This window comes from Anopheles stephensi, unplaced genomic scaffold (assembly GCF_013141755.1).
Source record: "Anopheles stephensi strain Indian unplaced genomic scaffold, UCI_ANSTEP_V1.0 ucontig377, whole genome shotgun sequence".
In the NCBI taxonomy this organism is placed as follows: domain Eukaryota; kingdom Metazoa; phylum Arthropoda; class Insecta; order Diptera; family Culicidae; genus Anopheles; species Anopheles stephensi.
In genome coordinates, this window is record NW_023405321.1 from 19,943 (window position 1) to 43,639 (window position 23,697).

General features: G+C 48.0%; 3 protein-coding genes across 5 annotated transcripts in view; 2 read left to right on the forward strand and 1 right to left on the reverse strand.

The window, feature by feature from the left end:
• The window catches only part of LOC118516695 (uncharacterized transmembrane protein DDB_G0289901-like), a 29,176-nt gene extending 8,959 nt beyond the window's left edge, over positions 1-20,217 (forward strand). For 2 of the 3 annotated variants that reach the window (XM_036062642.1, XM_036062641.1), the window contains exons 2-3: positions 16,463-18,086; positions 18,161-20,217. In XM_036062642.1, coding sequence (XP_035918535.1) covers positions 16,651-18,086; positions 18,161-19,955 — 3,231 coding nt within the window. In that variant the 5' untranslated portion in view covers positions 16,463-16,650 and the 3' untranslated portion in view covers positions 19,956-20,217. Of the gene's footprint in view, positions 1-2,549; positions 3,139-16,462; positions 18,087-18,160 lie in introns of all 3 variants that reach the window. The other variant, XM_036062640.1, reaches the window with a different exon arrangement.
• Positions 20,218-20,422: 205 nt separating this feature from the next.
• LOC118516697 (probable malonyl-CoA-acyl carrier protein transacylase, mitochondrial) lies at positions 20,423-21,794 on the reverse strand. The gene has a single exon (XM_036062644.1). It carries the CDS (start codon positions 21,682-21,684, stop codon positions 20,497-20,499), a length of 1,188 nt encoding a protein of 395 aa, XP_035918537.1. The 5' UTR covers positions 21,685-21,794; the 3' UTR covers positions 20,423-20,496.
• On the forward strand, positions 21,784-23,327 carry LOC118516696 (cytoplasmic tRNA 2-thiolation protein 2-like). The gene has a single exon (XM_036062643.1). The coding sequence runs from the start codon at positions 21,920-21,922 to the stop codon at positions 23,258-23,260; it is 1,341 nt and encodes a 446-aa protein (XP_035918536.1). The 5' UTR covers positions 21,784-21,919; the 3' UTR covers positions 23,261-23,327.
• Positions 23,328-23,697: the final 370 nt, after the last annotated feature.

Below are 23,697 nucleotides of genomic sequence, written 5' to 3' on the forward strand. Positions count from 1 at the left end.
CGCACTCGAATCGGTCATGACTGCACCGCAGTTGCATCCGATTGCATCCGACCGACTGCGGCGGGGTAGTTGTTTTACATAATCTTGACTAATTGATAGTGATAGAGTGGCATGTTTATTGCCAATCGCCCATCGCGGAGTGGAGAGGTGCGGCGATTTCAGCCGAGGTCACTGCATGACGCTTGTTCTTTTTTTTTTGTTACTGCACCACGTGTGATGGATTCACTCGGTTCGAATGTGTGTGGGTTATAGAGTGTGATAAGAGAGCTGCTAGGTTTGGTTGTAGTTATGAAAATTGTCTGAGGTGATTATTACAAAGCCACAAGCAATTTAGTATAGAATAGAGGATTACGTATTTTAAAACACAATTTGGTCAAGCTCAATCTTTACCTTTGAGAGACTCTTTTAGTTTTAAGAACTGTAATACAATAATTCTCTAATCAATGACATTTCGAAAGATTTCGAATTTAAAGGTTGGCTTTTGTCGTGTATAAAATCTAACTTCCAAATCCTAGCTAGCTTTCAACTGTCAGTTTGTATGCAAATCTTAACTCTGTGTAACTGGCTTAAGACGACCTTGTTGTTGGAAGTGTGGTCCTTGGCTTTAAAAAGATATCTAAATCTAGATCAAGATAGATTTTAGGATCGGAAATTATTCATAAACTAAGCTAAAGAACCTTTTCTTTACGGTCTGGATCGATTTGCTTTTTTATTTCTTCTATAGAGGCTTTCGGCTTATTGGCTGGCTTTCGGTCTGATGCGAATGAAATTTCTTCCTGAATACGTCTGTAGCACTATAGAAGTTTAAAAACAAAGCAACAATTCCACCTTTCAAACATTAACCCACGAGTTCTGTTCCGTTCCGACAACAATAACGTCCCATTCCGTCACTACTTCGTTTACTCATATGGTACGAAGAATATGATTTTACTCGTCAAACTTTCCATCAGTTTTCTGCCATGAGAGCGTGAAGGTAACGCAAACTAACCGGCTGGCAACGGGCGCTTGCTGTAGATCGATCTCCAGCTGTCGGCTGTATGGCGTTTATCCAGCAAGTCGCGACACCTCTCTACCGTATCACCCACCCAACTTTCAACTTTCCAAACACATCATTACCGCGGGGATGATACCTGACAGGTAGCGCACTATTTGTTAGCCAACGGGCGTCCAGCAGCAGCGTAGTGCAATTTCAGGTTGGTGATGGCTTCCGAATCGACGGGTCGCGTCCTCCGATTGGGGTGCGGTCTCACCCGCCAGAATTGCCACGATTCATTTCGTACTCCGGATTGCCTCCGGCCGAGCCTTACCTTTAATGCTGGAGATGCTGGCTGGCTCGTGATGTAATATCGTCGACTGATACCTCTCCCACTCCAGTGTAGGCGGGTGATAGGTGTCGATGGTGGTCCTACGGCGATGCTTCCGAGAACAGAAATAGAAACCGATAAAAAGCTTGATCGAAATGATGGCAGGCGATGCTCGCCCGGTGGTGGTACTTGTTGCTCGCTCGTCCTTGTCCGCGAATGCTATATCGGTGGGGGTCTCGGTGGCGCTGGTAAAATAAATGGAATTATTAACGAAGGATAGCAGCAATGCGTGCGCGTTGTTTGGTGTTGGCAGAATAGAGGACGAGGATGAGCAGCAGCCTGTGTCGCATGACGTCGTTGTGTTGTGGGTAAAAGGTTAAAAGTTATCTCGCCGGCAAATAGTAGCACGGGGCTGGAAATTCCATTGATTTTCACCAACGCATCGCAGCATTTCCGATCGACGTGTTTTTTTTTTTAAGCTACACGTGTGTTTGGGTTTGGCCAACGAGATGTTTTGCCACTTTGCACGCGAGATCGATGTAAGATGGGAAAAGGCCCACACCCCGAAAATAGCAATCGTACTAAAATTGGAAACGGCTGAAATGCTAAAAATATAATGCAGTTAACGACGACGTGTACAGAGCGTCGCCGTTTGCGGTGCGAGGATTGGGGGGGGGTTCTTTATTGTTAAGAGAGATGTTTAATGATAGTTATTTATAAATTGTAATTAGCTTACCGCGTTGATATGCCTCCCCATTTCAAGTGGGAGCTTTTCTAAAACAACTCACTTCATCACGTTGTGGTGGAATGCAATCGAGCGAAAATTAGGATGATTTCTTACCAATATCGGATGTTGTTTAAATACTTTACGTTTAATGGGTTTTCCCATTTTCACTTCAATATTTAAACTTAAAAATCGTTTTAAAAAGTGTGTATATTGATGGACAATGAGAGCAATGCTTGAGATCGATCGCTTCCGGAAGCGAGCGGAAGCAATCTGCAACGATGTTCATTTGTGTTCATTATTATGCCAGAGAGAACTCAAATTTGAAAATGACACCCTTGATTACCCACCAGCGTTAATCGTCCCTGGAACGATCGAATCCAAAAATAGCTCTATGGGCGAATGTTTTAAGACTTATTGGCTCAAACCGGTTGCATCTTATAATATCTTTTGTGTGCTTCAAATTTGCTATAGAAAACTGTGCCGTTTCTTACGTTTCCCCGTATCCTTTACTCCATTAGCCAGCAAACAGTGTAGTGCTAATGTAGTGTTTAATAGAGAGGTATCGTTTCACCAGCCGCACACCAGGCCTGAGTGTGACACAGGTGGCAATGGGCACCGGCGACGTTGTTGTGTCACGTGTTACAGCATATGAAACATTGCTTCCGCTGGTGGACTGATTGGTGGTCGCGGCCACTACACTCCTCCCATTATCAACCGGCGGCGTGACACACGGTGCTGATGTTCCTTAAGTGTTAAGTCGGCGCGCGTAACTGGCTCACTCAAAGTCGAATGGATTTAGTGTGGTGTGTGCTGTGTTCGGTCGCTCGCTGCGCTGCCCTGACAAGTAACCCATCAGCGAGGAAGTGATCCGTTTCGTCCCTGTTTTATTGCGATACCGCGATACGGTACGGAAAATCCTTACACCCTCCTCCAAGCCACCACAAACCGCCGTCAAGATGATGCAGCGTCGTGGCGGGCTAGCACCGGCTGCAGTTTTATCGCAACAGCAGCCGCAGCAGCCTCAGCAGCAGCAGCAGCAGCAGCAACCACATCATCCACCGCCAAGAAGCGAACCAGCCACCACAGTTGCGGCATCGCAAAGCAAAGGTAAATAAATAAGCTCCACACCGCCGGGCAAGATTCCTCCACCACACTCGGTTAGAACTGGCTAGCAGACGATAAGCCCGCCCCCCCTGTGTGGCAAAAAGCTTCGCTGATTACGGGCAATGCATCACCGGGCCAGTGTAACGGTAGCAAGGGACAACACTGTGTTTGCACAGCTTCACTTTATTATCATCTAATTACTGTGCGGACTTTGAAGTGTGTTTGCAAACACACTTCCGCCGTCGCCGCGCGCCGTTCACCCAACTGTCAACAAAACGGCTGCGGTGGCGTGTGTTGGTACTATAAGCAGCATCGACGACCACCCATCATAAGTCATCTCCTCGAATCGGGATGGCTGGGTGGGTTTTTCCCCATCGATTTCTAAATACTGCTGGTCACAATTGTGTGCTTTCGATTTTACATTGCACTCTTTGAAACATTGCTCGCCGATTAACTCAGATTGATTTGTGGATCAGTTGATCGTGATCGACAGATGATAGGTGATACATGTGAAAGGTGATTTTGTTGTACATTTATAGAATACTTTCTTACCTGGCAGACGATGATACAGCCGTTAAGTGGTTGTAATCCACTGCTGTTTTCTTCAAAAAAGTGCTTGATTGAGCAAACCTTATAGTCCAGGTGTCATTCTCACGACATGTTTAGCATACCGAAGCTTGGCGAAAAAGTAAACAATTAGACGTATATTAATGTGAGTCAAAGTACGTAATTGCTTACTCTCTTTCTTTCTTACTTGTTAATTGAGCAGCGAAGAAATTTTATAAAATATTGGTTTTTTCCTTCCTAAAATGCGGTCAGTTCTTATCAGCGTAGGATGCCTGCTGAAGATTGCCAAGCCCTACTTATGACCCTAAAAGCTCTAGCAGGTGTTTAAAATTAATTATTGGAACAATATTAATCTCCTGGTGGTAGAAACGACAACAGCACCGGTCTTCAAATTCATACCGGGGTCAGGGCCGGGGTTCAAATCCCATCCGGACCGTTCCCCCGTAGTGAGAACTGACAATCCAACTACGTGCTTTCAACAAGTCTAATCTAAGGCCACAAATGACAAACACGACCTAAGAGATCGTTAGGCCAAGAAAGAAGCAGAAATTCCACAGTCCTACTGGCAGGTTTGTCCAGTAGCTATCTCATGACATGCACATGTTAGCATATGTCTTCCGAGCCGCTTCCACCATAAAGCAGATTAAACAGATCTTTCATGATGTTGAACGGCGTTCGTGACACAGGGTGAAAACAAGAACAGAAAATAAAACTAACTCTTTTCTCTGGTTATCAATCAAAAATAGGAAATGGAACAATTAGTTTCACCAAAACTGACCTAATATGAATGAATGAATTTCAGTTGATCTGCAATATAAAATGGCATTACAGATGGCATTACCACAGTGGAGAGTTGCCAAAATTTTCGTTTCACTTGTTTGTCGCGGCGTGCGTGACCGTACTTGTCGCAAGCAGTCGCAGCACAGTATCGGTCGGTTGTGGGTTTTAATGTAATCTGGATCGACCTCGCCACGTAGCACAACTGATCCAACGACGTACGTGAAAGTACTTAATAAACATACAAAATTGAGAGAACCCCCATGTGGTCATTGCAGAGATAAAATTTCGAATGAATATTCAGTTTTGATGTTGTTCGATGTTACATCATAAAAGTAATACACCAAACGCGGCTTCAGTTTGCGCTTCGTATGGCACTGTTGATTAGTAATTGGAAAACCGGGTGATTTAAATTAGTATCGATTTCTGTGAGCGCAACTCAAAATCTAATCAGATACTCACATTAATAATAATTTATATTTCTAGTTGACGATGACGAATATTGTTGCCACAAGAGTTCTCGCATTAGTTCGTATCCATCTGGAGACACTACTCAACGTATATAATGCACTGGAAACTCCGCATGCAATAATATTACCCAACAATCCCTAATAATTCTAAATTCTGTAATCCAGTGACATTATCAATGGGAGGGGTGCCTAGTAGCTTTAGTGGGATTAGTTGCCCAAGACTCCAACCCAACGGTCACACAATGACCAAGCAACCCCCAGCCACCGGGAACAGCTTGCTCGTACTGGGACCACAGAGGGGCTAGATGCAATTCCGCTCGCGCGAGGACATTTAGACACGAGACGCACGAGTTACAGCACCGTGAGACGGTGTGGATTAGCCCTGGTGACAGGTCTTTCGACTCGCTTCGTTTGTGCTGTTGTCTCTCGTTCTATCGTTCAAAAGGCACGCTGGGCACTCACTTTGTACCTACCTATGCATGCACGGTGCCTAGTAGTGTGCTTATTTGTTTAATCAAGGGCGCAAAACTGCACTGCTAAAGGGTCACCAGCGAGGGCAATCGGTGTTAGTTGAGCGGCAGGCGAACATACCGTAGAAAGCGAGAGACAGGGATAGGAGGTAAGCATTAGGGGTTAGTTGAAGTCACATGCAAGTGCGATAAATAGTACACACGTCCGTCCACCATCGATTTCCCAGCCGACGTACCCTCACCCCACCCCCTGGCTCGTGTGTCTCTCGATGGTGGGTTGTAAGGTCGTGTGGCTCCAGCCACCACGGTTGTAATGATGGTTACGTCCATTCGGTCCAGTCCGGAGACGGAAGCCATTTGTTCTTCATTTCTAGACATTTTTTTTTCTCTCGGCGCTATGTAACCGTTTTTTAGTCGTTTACTAGCAGCAATAGTAGTGTTTTTGTTTTGCGCGCTTTCTAATAGAGCTAAAGTGAAAACGGTTGTTGTTCTCTCACTTCCTACTGCAGATTACATTTTATTTCTTTTGTTTGCATAACCTCCGCTCAAATGTTTCGTTTGTTCGAGTTTAATTTGACGGTAGCGGGTTGTGTTGACGTCTGCAATGGGTTTTCCCTTCTAAGGTTGCAGCTGGAGCTCAAGATACCTGGGGTCTGCAATTGATGGCTTTCTGGACTTAATTTACCCATAGTTGGTTAAGCAGTCCTTCGTCTTAGTATCACAAATTTAGGGTTGTTATGACAATCTCAATATAATATGGTGAAATCCTCTTGCGGAGACTTATTTACTAACTTATCGGGAGCTACAACCGCTTTGCGGTATTGGACTGATGCAACAATAAGAGGACTTTGCGGGCTTGATCGTCCTGTGCCATTCGCATGACGTGGTCAGCCCACCAGAGCTGACAGGATTGTGAGATCACCGTACAGCTCCTACAGCTCGTCATTGAAGCGGTTCCCCCATGATCCTTCCACGCATACGGGGCGAGGATGAGGAGAAACTTTAAACGAATTTAAACCCTATTTTACAATAAATTATTTGTCTCTTAAAGGAAGGATAATCTGCAGCCAAAACACCTAGCATTGAAGGTTGACTGCCATTGGTCATAGATGTAAAGTTTAAGAGTTCTACAATTAAAGGGATAATATATGAGACCGGCCACTCACAAGCGAAAGCTAGTGAAGCGTTACGAAGCGTTACTTTTAGCTGTCATTCGCTTAGCATTTAGTCGCAGTTGTTTCGCTGTTGTATATGCGAGACCATAAAAACTGCTTAACTGTCAAGCTGCAAAGCTATCTCAAACTTTCCTGAAGCTAACGAATCCTGCGACTTCTATTTCCTCTGCAATCGGTCACAATCGGTGCCTTCCTAGCAGCTAAAACTGTCCACCCTGATAAGGTTTTATGTCGAAAGCAATCCCAGCTCATGCGTATCAATTTGCAATTTTCTCTTCAATTTATAATCTGTAATACAATTAGCAATAGAAAAAAAAAAGTTAGCACACGAACGAGTTAGGCACACGAGTTTGCAACCGACCGTTAAAACACTTTTGCGTTTATGGTTTTTGATAATTTAATTTTGCACTAGAAAGTTTCCATTTTCCCCTCCACCAATAGCGTAAAACTGCGCTCGCTTTAGTTTTTTTAAATTAAATTTAACCTTCGAAAAGAGAGTTATGGTCCAACAAAAAGTAGAAATAAAATAAATGCAAACTTTCGTACCGCTGACTTTTTGATAGTTTCGGTTGGTCAAATGTATTTTTCTTTTTTTGCACTGCGCCCCCCATGTCAGGGACAACTCCACCCAAACACACCGTGGCGACGACCACCATTTGGTCTCGCGAGACCCCTGGGCATGGTAGAGAAGTGTACAACGTTTCTCATATGTGACTTTTGCTCGCTTTCCGCGCAACTCTTTGGAGCATTTGACCACGGTACCGAAGCCACCGAAAGAGGGCTAGGAGTGTAGAGGGGAACCGTTTCGCCGTCCGTCACTTGGCACTGGGCGTGTGCTCCCTTCCCCCAGCGTGCTCTCCGCGGTGGTTGTGCCAATTTATTCCGGTCTCGATTTCATTTAATTCCATTTTATTATCGCCACAAAAGAAGCATACGAAGTAGAGCAACTACTACTGCACGGGATCTGTTCGCGACCACTTGCCTCCCGTTGCGGTTTCCAGATTTTCTTGCAGCGTAAGTTTATGGTCTGTTTCCTACATGATGTGGGGGTTCCTACAGTTCTGCCGCCACGAGTCGGTGTGCTGCACTTGTGGTGCACCGGGTGGGTTGCATTCTTTCCATTCCATCCGTTACTCTAAGGGAGCGCAGGTTGAAGATCGACTTCCTGATGTGCTTGCTTCTCAAAAGCGAGTATGACGCGCGAGTGTCGGCGGTGGTCTTTGTTGCGAAGCTATAAAATCAAAACCAAAAAAAAAAAGAAACCCGGCGTATTACACATTTCAAACATTTCCGCAAAGATACGGAGCAGTTACGGAGCTTTTGGCGACCATTGATCGAAAACACAACACTCTCGGACCTGACACAGTCGAGTGAAGTGGTGTGGTTTGTGATTTCGTCGTCGCGTTCACTCCTGTTGGGATAACAAGACAAATCACCCATGGGGAAAAAAATGGGGAGAAAGAATGCGCTGCGCTGACTGAACGATGACTTGAAGTTATACTCCGTCACCACTCCGTCTGTTGGTGCTCCGAGAAAGGCTGTGTTTGTTTTTATTACATGCCCCGCATGTTTCACTTTTCGATTAGCTTGCAGGGTGTTAGACGAGTTTCTGAGAGGTCGAAATGTGTTGTGGCCACTGCTTTATACTTTACATCCATTTCCGAATGTCGATGCAGAAGACCATACGAGGGATCTCATAGGGTTCGATAAATTAGTCCGCCGCTAAGGGGTATGTATATAAACGCTGCTACGCCCTTCGCTTCTCGGTGGTACTAAAACCTCTGGGGACATGGGCACACACACACACACACCTACTGCTAGAGCGACGTCTGGTGGCATCTGGTAACTGTTTATTGTGAGATTTAAGTGTTTTACGCCACGGATGAATGAATGAATCATATCAAGCATAAGCGGGGAGGTCTTTGCTCTAACGATATGTTTGTTTTGTTATTTTAACCTTTGCCGAACAGAGGCTCTTGGCTGCCAGAGAATTCTTGAAGTTCGCTGACGATACATAAACTTCGAGATTATCGCTAGAACTCGAGCTCACATATAGTTCACATAGCTGCTTATTCTTGTTCCTTGGCACTACAACCACGACAGGTCTCTATTTCTGGCTTTCTGCGACTTGATTTTCCCGTAGCTGGATAGTGAAGTCCTGCGTAGGCGGTATGGATGAGATTTGAATCACGGTCCTACCGAGTGAAGACCACCGCTGCTGTCGCCATCAAATAACATGGATATCTTAAATCTTGGACGTTAATTTGGACTTTGAATGCACCTTCGACAGAAATTATTATATCAATCTCAACTGTCAGAGAATGGACAGGACCTCAGCAGATCAAAGTCTAACATACTAGTCGAGCCTCCGGATTTTTCCTATTGCTAACGGACACTTTTTAGTATTAAACATAAGTTCCTGCTCAAGATTTACATACCAAACGTGGTGCGGAAATTTCTCACGAAATCATACACGTCCTCGATTCACACCATCTATCTGCCAACGCCATTTAGCATCATATGCACTGTCTTCTACCCAAGAGTACAGTTAAACTGTTCAAACAAAAATTAAAACCTACCGATCCGGACCATTGAGCACTAATTTGGTGTGTAAAAGCCTAAATATAAGACCGCACCGAGGAGTGGAAAATTAGCTGCCAAGGAAAAGCGACCACCCCGAAAAAAAAGCAATGAACAATGGTGCGGAACCTCTCCGGAAAATCGAGTGTAAACGCTGTGCCGATGGCAGGCTATAAATGTATGAACGAGGCGCGTCATAATAATGAAGTGTGATTTATTGCGAATGGGCAGCCGCCGTCGCCGGCAGTTCGCCCGTTACGGTCGTGGCATAAAATTTGCCCACCCAGACTCACAGACCCGACAATCGTGTCTTGCTGTTCTCTCAGCATTTGCCGTGTCCTTGCAACTGTGGGGTACATCATGGGCACATTATGCCCGTGTATGTGTACAGCGAGATTGCACAATTCCCTCGCGGTGAGAGTCCGGGGCAAGTGCTTGTCGAGTCGAGAGTATGATTTATTGCTGATAAAGAGCGAAAGGAGTCCCCCAAAACCTGACGGGACACCACCACACGCACGCACACAAAGAACGCGCCAATCTATCGAGTCTCAATCGGAGGATTTGCACAACTGCTTCGACTGCTGCTCCTCCGGGTGGTAGATCGTGGCAGGGGTTGTTTGATTTTGCGAAGAAAGGACACGCGCGAGTATGTTGTACACGCTCGGAAACTTCGGTTGCTATACTTTTGTTTTATTGGTAAAGTTTTCTGCTTTAAATTTGCATGTTTTATGCCCGGTGGTGGTGGCATTCAGGAGTGGCTGAAGAATAGCGAAAGAAAAGGTGAAAAGGCAGTGTTGTTCTCTCCTCTATTGGTCATGGAGTAATAGCAGCAGTAGTAGTAGTAGTAGTAGTAGTAGTAGTAGCTGGTGGTAGTATTATGGATCAGGTGTGATAAAATAACAAGGTGAAACTTTGCAGTCCATGATGGTGATAGTAGCTTTCGCGAAACAGCGCTTTCACCTTCATGTTTTCTGTTTTTTGCCATTTAAAAGTACTGGAGATATTTAAAAGAGAGAAAACAAATGGTAGCCCCGCTGTACAACCAGCCAGCCCCAGGTTTTAATAGGGTTAACATGATGGCGACGGAAGAAGAAGCTGTAGCTGTTTGATTGTTTATGTAAAGGTCGGCCGCGGAAGGACGAATTTCTGTTTATTTTATTCGCTATTTAATGTGGAATAAATTTTTGGTGTCCAAGCTTTACCGAAGAATGGTCGGGAAGCGTAGATTTTAATTACTTGATAGCGAAAATAATTTCCGCTCTTAAAACGTGACAGTATTTTTCAAGATATATTCAAAAAAGAACTCCCGTGTTGAAGTGAACCAATTGCGTACAAAAGGTTTGACTTTTTTTATTAGAGGAATCCATATAATAGAGCTTTTGAGTCACTCAGAGATATCATTTGAATCACTCAGAGAGGTCAAGATATGTAGAGGCCCCGAGCGAACTGGCAGTTGAGGCCCGTCTTATTGTAATATTAGAGGGAAACAACAGGAACTCCTCACCGATGAGGCCCCGAGCAGCCGCTCCTTCCGCTCATAGGTTGATCCGCTACTTATTGCAAGTCAATCGAGGTCATATAATTTAATTTAATTGCGAGCTTGAAATAAGCTGTAGATTAAGAAGCGTTTCCGCTCAATTTTTGTGTTCTACCCATTCGAATGGTTACGATTAGATGATGATGAAGAAACGATCCAATTATAATAACGATTCGACAAAAAAATCCACAGCTGTCTGCAAACTTCCATATAGCCATGATGCAATGCTCTCCTCACTTTTTGTAACATTTTCCTAAGAAATTAGAAAAGTACCTTTATATAGAACGAAACCCTTACGAAATTAGATATTTCTAGAGACTTGTGATTTGAAAAATATTTCCAAATGATAAAGACGGGAAAGCGAAAATATTTTTCAAACGTTTCATGACGGAAAGGTCCTAATAACGCATTGTAACGCTTTTTGTAACGCAAGCGAGCACAGCAAAAATGGGAAGTCGAATGAAATTGCATGAGGAAAGCTATAGTTCGAAGCTTATAAATACACGAAAGAGGGTCTTTTATTTCAATGTGATACTATTTCTGTGGTGTTATCGACCCACCAAAGGTGGATTTAATGATCGAAAGAGGACACAAGGACCAATACAATGCTGGATGTATCATCTCTTAAGTCTGCTTGTTTCGTGATAACGCACAAGATCCTAAATAACCTCCTGCGAATCCTTACACTTTACAAAGATGAGATCAACGAAAAAAGCAGTAACATCGTTGTAAAATCCTTCATTTTGATTACTGGAAAACATGCATTAAGTAATGTAAAAATAATTCTACTCTTAAAAAAAAAGCCAGCCAGACCTCCTATCGCGAGCTCCAATGGCTCCAACGGTGTGTGTGCTCCCTTGACGACAGAACAAAAATCTACCGAACGACCGACAGATTAAGCGCAAACTCCACTAGAGACAGTGTCGGTTGGTAAAAAAAATACCCCTCCTAAACCAGCGAGGGCCACACACATAGAGGGCTCGGGTTGGGTATATGGGAATTAGCAAGAGTGAACGCTCTTCTGCCATCGATGGTCACCAAACACACGCGACAAGTGCACCTCACACGACGACACGGACTACGGCAGGTCGGGCTAGCTTTCGCTCCACTCTTGCCAATGAGCCCTGCCCTGCCATGGCTCGCTAGTCGGTCTCCAGCAAAGGGTTGGTCTGTTACATTTTGTACACTGCTCGGAAATGGAACTTCTGCACTGCACTGGTGTTTAGTGTTTTTCGCTCTTTTTCCTCGCCGGGCAGAAAAACAAAACAACTCCAACGTCTCCATGGCACGATAGAGAGAAAGACCGTCACCACCACTCTAGCTAGCTGACTGGGTGGGTTTGCTCTAATGATTATGTGCTTAGTGATCATTTTCAATCTTCTTTTTGCTCGATTTGCTGCTGCGTCTTCTTGAGGGGCGAGTTCGAGATATCTCGAGCATGATATTTATGTTTTAATTCAATCGTTGTTTACATTTCGAAGCAGTGTTTGGGCACAGCACCGCGATCCTGCCCCTCGAGCCTCCTCGACCGGCCGGCCGGCTAATGACAAACAATGGTCGCCGCTCGCGGCATTGGAAATGGCTATAGCACAAACACTGCCACAACTTGCTGCCTCGGATTCATCGGCCGTGTGAGGGTGTATGATTCGATGCAATCGGATACACGACGCACTGGCGCCCAGCTTTTCCAAGGAAATTCTAATTGTTGTTATGGCGCGCTAGGGCGCTAGGAACAAAAACCCTTGGTAACCAGCAATCCGGGTGTGTATTGCATTCGCGCGATGTAATAGTTGGGCCCGAGGCAAGTAAGGTTGTGAGTGAGAGCGTTAGTGTATGAATAGTGCTGTCGATATGGGTCTTCAAATTAATTTGCTGTTGGTGGCCGTTTACTGCGCTGTTTGATAATTGAAATGTCAACGGAAAATTGCTGCTTCACGAAGGACACCACATCCTACATTGGACAACGCCCATTAGGCAAATGCAGTGGAAAATGAAGGACATTCTAATGCCTTGACTAAGAAGCGATATTGATTGCTAATGAGCTCTCAGAACGATGCGATTACCTTGTCTAGATTAGCTTCATTTAACTAGAACTTTGATACATTTTTTTTTATATCGCTGTTCCAATTATGATAACTTCTTCTTTCTTTGCTAATGACCTCTTCGGTCATGCCTGCCATTTCTGGCTTATTGATACCGCATAGTTGGATAGTCAGTCCACACTATGGGGGAACGGGCCCAGATGAGATTTGAACCCCGGTCCTGCCGTGTGAAGACCGGCGCCGTTGTTGCCTCCACCACTAGGCCGCCCCAAAGCATATTAAAGTATTTAACATTTCACGAAATTTCAAAGGCACAAACACACACACACACACACACACACACACAGTTGAACAGTACGCCAAAAGTAAGCCATCCCATCCCATTCGAATGCTATGCAAATGTGAGCCGTCTCGCGCGCCGTAGACGCGTCCATAAAATGAAATTAAATTATTATTTCGGCTGCCCCGACTGCAGCACGGACGGGTGGTGTGTGTGTGTATATGTGTGCCCGTTCACGGTTTTGGGGTGAAGCGAAGTGGTCGTCATGGTCATGCCATCATAAATCCGGACTCCTGATCCTCACGTCAGTCTCCAGTTTTACTGCACACCGGCCGCCGCCCGTTCCCACCACCGACAGTACTTCATTCTGCAGTATAATTCATTTTGCACTGGTTAGTGTCCAGGCCCTTTCCCCCCTTCCCCCAGAAGAACCCGTCCCATCCACCGTTGTGGAAGGTTCCGCGGTTAATTTGTGCAAAATGATGTCGTAAAATTTTCCACCATTGCATTGTTCCCAATGTGCGCCGAAAGCATTGCGTCCGCGCGTTCGCTTCGCTTAGTAATAGGGAAAGGGGTGTAGAAAAAAGGGGAAAGGTGGGCAATATATGGCGGAAGCGAACCGAACACCGATCCTCATCAGTCACACCGCGAAACACGGGGGTTTTCGTTGAGGTGCAATAAAAAGTGCAAAGCGCTGGAGCTGAAGAAGTCTGGAAGAAGGTTGCTTCCCAAGCTCGTAGCTCGCAACGCTGCAACGATAAGAGCGCCAAGGTGTCGGGACGTGAAGATATTGCATCTTCGGATGGAATCGAACGTTTGAGCGGTGTAGTAAAACTTTGCAGATGTGGTTTTATGATGCTTGCAAGTCCAGCCAGCGGGCTGTAAAAGAAGCTGATCGTGCCTAATCCCACTGGTCTGGACACTGGTCCGTGGATAATGGGAAGCGAACGGCTGAAGGATTCTTTCGAGCTGCAGAAAGAATCGTTAAAAGTGGTGACGGTAAAATGGTTGGAATGTATATTGGCTGCAGACCTTTCTTGAAAACACTAATTTAAATCTCATTCGTTTGATTGCGCATACACACCAGGAAATTATTATTTTTAGTTGGCGGGACAGCGTACAGGAGATCGTTTTGGAGATCATTAAAAAAACGCGCATGTCCTTGGAGAGCATATATAGTATTATTGCTACTCGCCGCCGGTTGTGAAACGTTTCTCCGTGACTGAAAGGCCAACCTATTCCCTGTTCCTTGTATCCTTGCTTTTTTTTGCGGGCTTTTAAACTATAGCTCCTCGCGATAGTTCCTTCGTGGCGTCGTCAGGGAGCGTCACAGCGTAACCTTTCAAAGCTTTAACTGGTCGCCGCTGGTGTGGTGGTTCGTCAGCGCCTTTTTTACGCGCCCCAGCACTGTTTTTTACTGTTTCCTCCACGACAATGCGTCGCCAGTTTTACCGGTGAGGGTAATAAAATGGTTCGGTTTTCAAAAAAGCGCATCTCGAATAGTTCGAGAGACGAAACGAACGTTTGGCGCTGCGAAACGGTTTCGCAGTCGTAAAACTTTGCTCCCGGAACGTCCGATGAGCTAAAGATGATCGTTGGAAGCGCTTGGACCGGAAAGCAAGAAAAGGGTGCATGCATTTACTTCGAACCCTTTCAGGGTTGGACTGTTCGCTGGGGTGAACGCGGCTGTGCCAGCAGAAGCTAGCACAGGGTTAATAGCAATAGCGCAGGGCTTCTAGCCCATAACGTTTTGCTCCCCTTCAGGGGGAGGTCTTCAAAAATATATCTAAGGTACAGATAAAAGCATGAACCCGTTTTTTTGAAAACGACCACTTCAAAGATCACGTTCCCAGGGGGGGGGGGGGGGGGGGGTTCTCTGCTCGATCGCGAATAATGTGCACTGCGTTAGCGTGCCGACAGAATCGCCGACGATTTTAAAATCCAACGTCAAGAAAACATAAAACTGCATTGATTTATGGATGCGTGCTGTTTAGTTGACTTGAAAAGAACTTCTTTTTTTTTTAAATCAGCGGGGCAATATATTTTTGATAATAAACACGGACCACCACCGGATCGCCCAACTAAACGGACAACTTCGCTTGAGTCGCGAGAGGGAGAGAGAGATTTGGGCGGCAAAATATTAGAAAATTTAATTCCCATTCAGCAAACCCGCAATTCGGATTGATTAGTTTTAGGTTGACAAGAACCGTTGCCTGAACCGTTTATTAGAGGGCCACGCTGGAGAAGGCACCGTCGTTGTATTTAAGTGTGTGTTTATACTGAATCTCATCATGGTGAAGAGCATCGGTTTATGATGAATTTAATGAAGGCACTAACCCCGTCCGGTCTCAATAAACTCAATCTCTCCTAGATCTCGGTGACGAGATTGACACCCAGACTGGAACGCATATCGGAGGCCCAACACATAAACCACGAACGGTGTCAGGCCAATCCATCGATACTGGGGCGATATCGTAAAACAGAACTTCAACCTCCACGAAGATAATATTGGCTAAGAATCGGTGGCAGACAACGAACAGACGCAACCGTACACATCCTCTCCGGTACGTCCTCTTCAAAGCGTGGTCATGGTGGTGCCATCTTTGTGCCATCTCGCAAGCGCGAATAAATGCATACGCGTACCACCGACGCGTGCCTTTCCTGCCGCCCGAGCCCCTGATGAAGGCACATTAAATATTTTCCCTACTCGATCACGAGGCCATCGAACTTTTTCCGTGGGTCGAGCAGGGGGGGGGGGGGCGGGTGCTGCATTGAGAAGAAAAGAAAAACGCTAAAATAGAACAAATATTATCGCTTCGTCGGGGTCGTCGTCGGTGGGTCTTGTGTATATTATATCGAGACGGAGCGCGAGCGAGCGAGCAAGCGCCGCGCGTATAAGAAGTTGGCGGTTTCTTCAACCAAATGCCGGGGCGTTCGTCACGTGGAATCGGTTCCGCCGTTTGTTGCTCTGCGTGCGTGTTGCTTGCTTGCCCTCATTACATTCATGGGGCGAATATTGCGCTGCTGCTCGATGACGACGGTCCGATGACTTAAGATGAGGCGTGTGTGTGTGTGTGTGTGATAATACGGAGACGGAGTCTACTTATCGGTTGGGGAAGGTCTCCATTTTAGGATGGCAAATAAATACTGTGATAAAGATTTGCACACGTTTCGCTGGGTTTTGCTGGGTTTTGCTGTGGCCTTTCTTAAGCCAGCAGCTCCTCGACGGAACTGGAACTGCGAATGTATCTGTATCGTTTAGTTTGAACCACCTCATTTCGTTCGTCGCTTATGATCGTCGTAAAAACCGTCCAATAACTTCAACCTCTGTTCGCTCACTTAAACACACACCAACTGCTTGGCTGGCCATTTTAAGTGCGGTGGTATTAAATTTTATTCTCCCCCCTCCCCCGGTTTTATCCTTCGCAGACAATGCCGTTTCCTCCCGGCACGGTGGACAGCATTTGAAGAAATCATCATCTTCCTCCGATACCGGTGGGGGCAGTAACGCGGGCAGCAACGCCGCTACCGGTGCAAGCGGTGGATCGGCGTCCGTCGGTGGGCCCGGATCCGGTGGCAGCAGTAGCAAACGAACGCACGGCACGGGCAGCAGCACGATGGGCAACACCCACCAGGACACGGATCATCATCCGGGCGACAATGGTACCGTTGCCGGCGGTCTGAGCAGTTCCGGCACTTCTACCTCGAGCAAGGATAAAGACGAGGACGATATTTACGAGTTTAAATCCACGCCGAAAGATTCTAGCTCGAGCTCGAGCGACGAAAAGGAAAGTGGTGGCGGTACGTCCAACAAGAAGGGACCATCATCGGCGGGGGAAAAATCGGCTGGCGAGAATGATAAGCAATCGGCGGGCTCGTCGCACCATGACAATGAATCACAACAGGACCACGGACGCGATGGATCGTCTGGCGCGTCTGGACCGTCCCGGGACGATTCGCAAGCGCAACGCTCGACACTGCAACAATCCGGATCGGATGCAGGTGAAAAGCAGGCGCAAAAGGACGGACAATCGAACGGGACATCCGCCGGCTCGTCGTCATCGTCCGCGGTTGCTTCCGGTGCTGGCGCGATCGGGTCGTCCGATCATGGAGCGGGTGCCGCTGCTGGTTCCGCCAGCGGTGGCAATACAACCGGTGGTAACGGTACGGGTGCCGAGCGTTCCAGTGCTACCGTTGGATCATCCGGCGGCTTATCAACCACAACACCCTCTTCCTCGTCCTCCTCCTCCGGCGTTCCGAAGCGTCCCTTTGCTGAGCTAAACGATGGGGCAGACGAAAGCTCTGGCGGAACTACGAACGAGGACGAAACGAAGCGTAAGAAACGTAAGGAAATCGATCCGCTCGGCGGGCTGGGCGGTGTTGGTAGTGGTGCCGGCAAGGATACCTCTTCCACGTCTTCCGCTTCTGGTGCTACGTCCGGCAGTGGAGGTGGATCCGCTTCGTCCACTTCGTCGGGTAAAGCGAGCGGCGGCAGTAGTACGGGTGGAAATCGGGGCTCAACACCCCGCCAGGAGAAGGGCACAAAATCGACCGGCGTACCATCGGCCAAAACGCTCGGACTGTCCGGCAAGAGTGCGTTGGATCGGAAAAGTCCTTGCGCTAGCCCGAAACCTTCGCAGGGTGGTGGTGTGGCTGGGTCGGGTGGCAGCAGTGCGAGCGGTGCAAATGCATCCTCATCGTCCACCGGAGCTGGCGCTGGTAGCAGTGGTAGTAGTGGTGTGTCGTCCGCTGGAGCTTCTTCAGCGGCGGGAAAGGGTGGATCATCAGGTACGAGCAGCAGCAACGATAGTGACGGCGAGAGTGGTAGCAATGCCACGATGGGGACGGAGGATGGCGTCGGGGGGAAGAATGGTGGGGAGGCTGGATTTGGTGGCAGTTCCGGCGGGGGTCCGAAAGTTCCACCGCTGAAGATTGTCATCCCGCAGCAGAGTACAACCGGTGATACGGAGGTCGGTGGGAATACGAGGAATGGAAAGAATGCGTCAACGAGAAATCATGCCGCACTACCGTACGTGGTGGCGTCCTCCAATAGGTATGTGTACACGGGGGTTAGATGGGTTATCTTCACCGGGTCCTAATAAACTACATTTTCCTCCCCCGTTTCAGCAACGATTCCACGGCGGACAAGGAAAGCACCTCGTCGCGCAGTGCCAGCCCGGCCGACTCGAAAAGCTCGGACGAGAAAAACCCATCGCAGGGCGGCAGCACCAAGGACGAACGCACCCAGCAACGTGTCCTGCGCAGCTCGCACCGCGGTGGCAACGGTGGCAATAGCAACAGCTCCACCAAGGATGGCAACACGTCCGGCGTCGACCGTTCGAACAATTCCTCGCCCCAGATGCAGCAGCAGGGCAACAGTGGTTCACCCTCGCCGCTGTCCAACGCCAGTGGATGTGATACGGCGGAAAGGGGCATCGGTGGAACGGCCGGCACGAACGCAGCGGATGGCGGTCGATCCGGTTCGACACAAACAAACAGTCCCGGGAGCGGTAGTGGGTCTGCAGCAGGAGCTGTGGGAGATGGTGATAACGGAACGGTGGCTGGTAGTGGGGGTGCCTCTGGGCCGGGTTCGAATGGTAACCCGAAAAGTCCTTCCGGTGGTGTGAGTGGAGCAACTGGCGGAGGAGGATCAACAGGAGGAGGTAGTGGTCCGAGTGGTTCATTGACTGGAAGTTCCACCGGCGGTGGATCGGGTGATAATAATGGCGCTGGGACGGGAAGCACCACCGGTACAGCTAGCACCGGTGCCGGTGTCGGTCCCCCGTCCACTTCCGGCAACGGACCGAATGCATCCAATGCCAACAGTTCCGGATCTTCCGGCAATGGGACACCATCAACCGGTGGACAGTCGGCAACAACCGGCACCGGCAGTGGATCAACACAATCGCAAACCACTGGCACGGGTACGGCCCAAAGCACCAACTCATCGTCCTCCACTTCCTCCTCCTCTTCCTCGTCCTCGTCATCCTCCACATCGGAATCTTCCGTCCATCCACGCAAGCGTAAGATTAAAACGAGCAAAGAACAATCTTCCACCTCGTCGTCGTCCTCTGCTTCGGCCGGTGCTGCCGGTGCGGCCGGATCCGGTGCAGCCTCCGGCACGACGGCACCGTCCAGCGCCACTACTTCCTCGTCGGCAACGTCCGGCACCGGTGCGGCCGCAGCCGACGAGAAGAAGGAACCGCGCGAAGGAACGCCCGACGTTCATCCGCACGATCAACCGATCACGAACTGTTACCAGATGTATCTGAACATCCGCAAGCAGATCGAGCGCCGTCAGAAGAGTCTGTTCCCGGTGCAACCGAAGCCGCCGCAAGGCTTCAAGGACTATCTGATGAACCGCTGCACGTACGCGCTGGCCGGTAAAACACCGACCGAGCCGAACGTCCAGGTGCCGGCCACACTGCCCGCCTCGCTCAAGGAAATGTTCCAGGCGCAGGAGAAGGAACGGCACAAGCTCCGCATGCAGCACATCGTCGAGAAGGAGAAGCTTGTGCTGGCGGTCGAGCAGGAGATACTGCGCGTGCACGGCCGTGCGGCACGGGCCCTCGCCAACCAATCGCTCCCATTCTCCGTCTGTACGATCCTGAAGGATGAAGAGGTGTACAACATCATAACGCCCGAGCAGGAGGAAAAGGACCGGAACGCCCGCAGCCGGTACAATGGGCGGCTGTTTCTGAGCTGGCTGCAGGATGTGGACGACAAGTGGGAAAAGATCAAGGAAGCGATGCTGTTGCGCCACCACAACGAGGCGGAAAGCTTGCACGCGGTCCAGAAGATGGACTGGGAGTGGAAGATGAAGGAGCATTTGCTGTGCGAGTTTAAGGCGAAACCGATCATCGACGATACGTACGTGCCGATGGTGAACGTGAACGATGACTTCGATCTGCTACCGGCTTAGGCAGTTGTCTCGGGTGTATGCCATTGGGGTATATGCGAAGCGAGAAGAAAAGAAGGGTTGACCGCCACCGCCAACACAGAGAGACATTATTTTCTAACAAATTCCAACTCGGAATGATTAGGGTTAGGTAAGCAGATGAGTTGCTTTGAACAACGATAGGGTACGGAAGACGCAGAAAGACGCAAACCGAATGGACAATGGATTGTTGATGTAAATATAAGTAGTTTTAATCGGATACAAATAAAAGTATTAACATTTAGTAGCTTTCTGCGTTTTTTGTTGATGAGATCGCAATCATGGACAGCACTCAGGGCTCTTCACTTCCTCTAAAGATGGAGATGAGCTTGCCTGTCTTCTCCGTTGAGATATTGGCACTGCTCGAGAGACAAATGCTTTAAAGGATCATGCCATGAGAATGATACCGGACAACCCAACCCAAAAAACAAAATGCAAAAAACGGATCATGATTTATTTACTTGATTACACTTTTTTATTCCTCTATTAACTAAACCCCTAGTTTGGATCTCGGTTCTACCCCGCACTACGCTTCCACATTCAGCGTCGTGTCCCATGCCTTCGCATTCACCTGCTTCAGGATCGCCTTCAACCCTCGCCCGGGTCCACACTCGAACGTGCGCGGAAAATGTTCGCCCTGCTTCCGTTCGTACATGATGTGCAGCGTTTGCTCCCACTTAACTGGCCGTACAATCTGCTTCGGCAGCTGGCCCACAATGTGGCCCGCACTCTTGTAACACTTCCCGTCCACGTTCGAGTGCACATTGATGAGTGGCTCTTCGACGCGAATTTTCCGCAACGCCGCAGCAAACGGTTCCACGGCCGATTGCATCAGCTCGGTGTGGAATGCGCCGCTTACCGGAAGCCGCTTTATCCGGCGTATGTTGAACCGTTTCGCATTCGCTTCGAGGAATTGTAGTGCTTCCTCATTGCCGGCCAGCACCTTGCAGCCGGGATAGAGATAGTTCGCGACCCGGCAGTCCGGACTTTCGATACCCTTCTCGATGCACCAGTTTTGTGCCTCCTTGCATGCCTCCCCAATGCGTCCATCCGCTCCGAACAGTACCGTTGCCATGCCACCCTTCGCCTGCTGGCTGGCAAGTTGCATGGCTTCCGCCCGGATCTGCACCAACCGAAGCCCCTTGTCGAAGGGTATCGCACCGGCGAACACGAGTGCGGTCAGTTCGCCCAAACTGAAGCCAGCCGTTGCGAAGCAATTTTCAATCGCGTTCGGGCGTTCCTCGCGCAGCTGTTCGAGAGCGGCCAGCGATGTTACCATCACGGCCGGCTGGCAGTATTTCGTTTGATCGAGCTTACTTTTCGGTCCTTCGATGCAGATTTTAAGCAGATCGTATCCTAGCACCTCGTTCGCTAGGGCAAAAATGTCACGAGCGCCCGGGAACTTTAGCAACTTCGAGCCCATCCCCACGTACTGTGTGCCCTGGCCGGGAAACAGAATCACGTTCGTTTCGCGTGGATCTATCTTTGGTCGAACGGCTTTTTTGGACTGGTCGCGGTTTATGTAGGTGCCGGCCACGTACGGAAGTGTGGCCCACTCGCCATCCGTTCCTTCTGCCGATTGTATGTCCTCGAAGGTGGCCGCATTTTCCAGCAGTTCCTTCACCTTCTCCGTACCAACGGGTGGGACTTTGGCATCGGTTCCGAGCTGTCGGAGCGTACGGTGTAGTTTGCGATGAAATGCACGAAATAACATTACGGAAGGTGTGTTTAAAATGGAAATTAAACGAGAAAATGCTTTCTGCCGGCACGGTTTTTGAACGTGTTGTTTACATTTGTTGCCCCTTTTGACAGCCGGTATGCTGTCAAAGTGACAGGAGCGCTGCAAACAGCGTGCTGATTGTTATTGTTTACCTTCGTGGTCGGCAGCAAGCCCGGCAACGTGCAGTGGATTTTACTACTTTATTATATTTTAGTGACTATCTAACACCATGTGCAGTATTGCGGAGGATGATTTTGGTGACGATGGAGCAGCGCACGGTATGAAGGAGGACACCCCACAACCGGAACTCGCGGCAAACGAGCTGTGTCGGAAGTGTAACACGGAACTGGCTGTGCTGAAACTGAACCTGAAGGAGCCTCAGTGTCGGAGTTGCTTTTTGAACTACGTACGGCACAAGTTCCGTGCATCGTTGGGATCGACGAAAATTGTACGCCGAGGCTCGCGTGTTCTTATCATCTTTACCGGTGGGCCGGAAAATGTAACGCTGCTCGATATGATACGCTTCGGGTTGGAGCAGGACTCGTTTAAGCAGCTGCGAATAGTGCCCGTGCTGCTTTACGTGGATGATGAATTCGTGAACCGGGCAGATGAGTTCCGAATGCAACGTTTAGCGAAGCGGATAAATGTTCTTAAACAGTTTAGCAACTTTCCATCGTACTACACCGTATGCGGCTCTTCGAAGTATGTGAAAGTAACCTTCGAAGAAGAATTTTCGCCTACCGGATTTGAGGAGGATGAAAAGCGACTAATCCATGTACTGGAAGCCGTCCGATCGGTATCATCTAAACAGGACCTCCTGGAGCAGGTGCACAAACAAACGTATCGAAGCATTGCGAAAGCACTCAACTGCAACTACGTCTTCCTTTCGGACATTGGGATCGATCTGGCAAAAACTCTTCTGTCCAACGTAGCACTGGGTCGCGGTTGTTCCCTAGCACAGGATGTAGCGTTCTGCGATGATCGTGACGATGCAGTGAAGCTTATACGACCCATACGTGATCTGAATCCGGATGAGATTAGCAATTACCTGCAGTACAGCGAAGCACAGCTACTCCACTTGCCACTCGCGAAACACTTCGACGATAAGCCAAGCTTACAAAATTTGACGGCCAAATTCATCGACAACCTGCAGCAAAGCTTCCCTTCCACGGTGTCGACCGTTTTTCGTACGGGCGATAAACTTGATGCACCGAAAGTGGTGCAAAAGACGGCACCATCCAGTTCTTCCGTTGATGGAACGGATTTTCTTGCACTGTTCGATAAGAAACTCACGCTAAAGGAGCAGCCTACGGCGGCAGAATGCTGTCGATTTTGTGGCGCTGCTTTGGATTATCGAGGATCAAAAACGCTGTTTGCCACCGAATATTCGAGGCTCGTTTCGTCCCGAATTAATGCCGCCTGTAGTCATGAGGACATTTTGCAGAAATCGAAGCAAATGGAGCAGGACGCGGAGCGAGCGGTGAATGGAGAAGACGATGATGAGCGTCGGGAACTATTGAAGCGTCTTTGTCACGGGTGTAGAAACATATTTGAAGATATAAATGAGTAGCAGGGAAGGGAAATGGAACAAGCTGTTTTAAATAAAACAATTCATTGTTGGAACACTTGCAACGGGACATTGTTTTTGTAATACAAGGAGCAGTCTTAGAAGTCAGTAGACAATCGTAGCATAAAAAAGTGACAAAGTAGTAGCATAAAATGTGAATTATTCTCTAAACATCTGGAGCATAGGAATTCAAAAATAAAAGTAAACAAGCAGAATATATTCGAAACCAATACTGCTGTCAAACGAATTCGCTACATTTTCGCCCGACAGTGGGAACAGTGGGAGCCATGGAATAAATTGTATTTTTAATCATAAATTAATGAAACATCTTAAAGAAAACAAAACGCTTTTATGTTAAAATCATGCTCGAACAATTCCATACAAATTTGCGATACTTGTTGCATTTAAAACAGATTTTATTTCTTTTCATTATTTTCGCC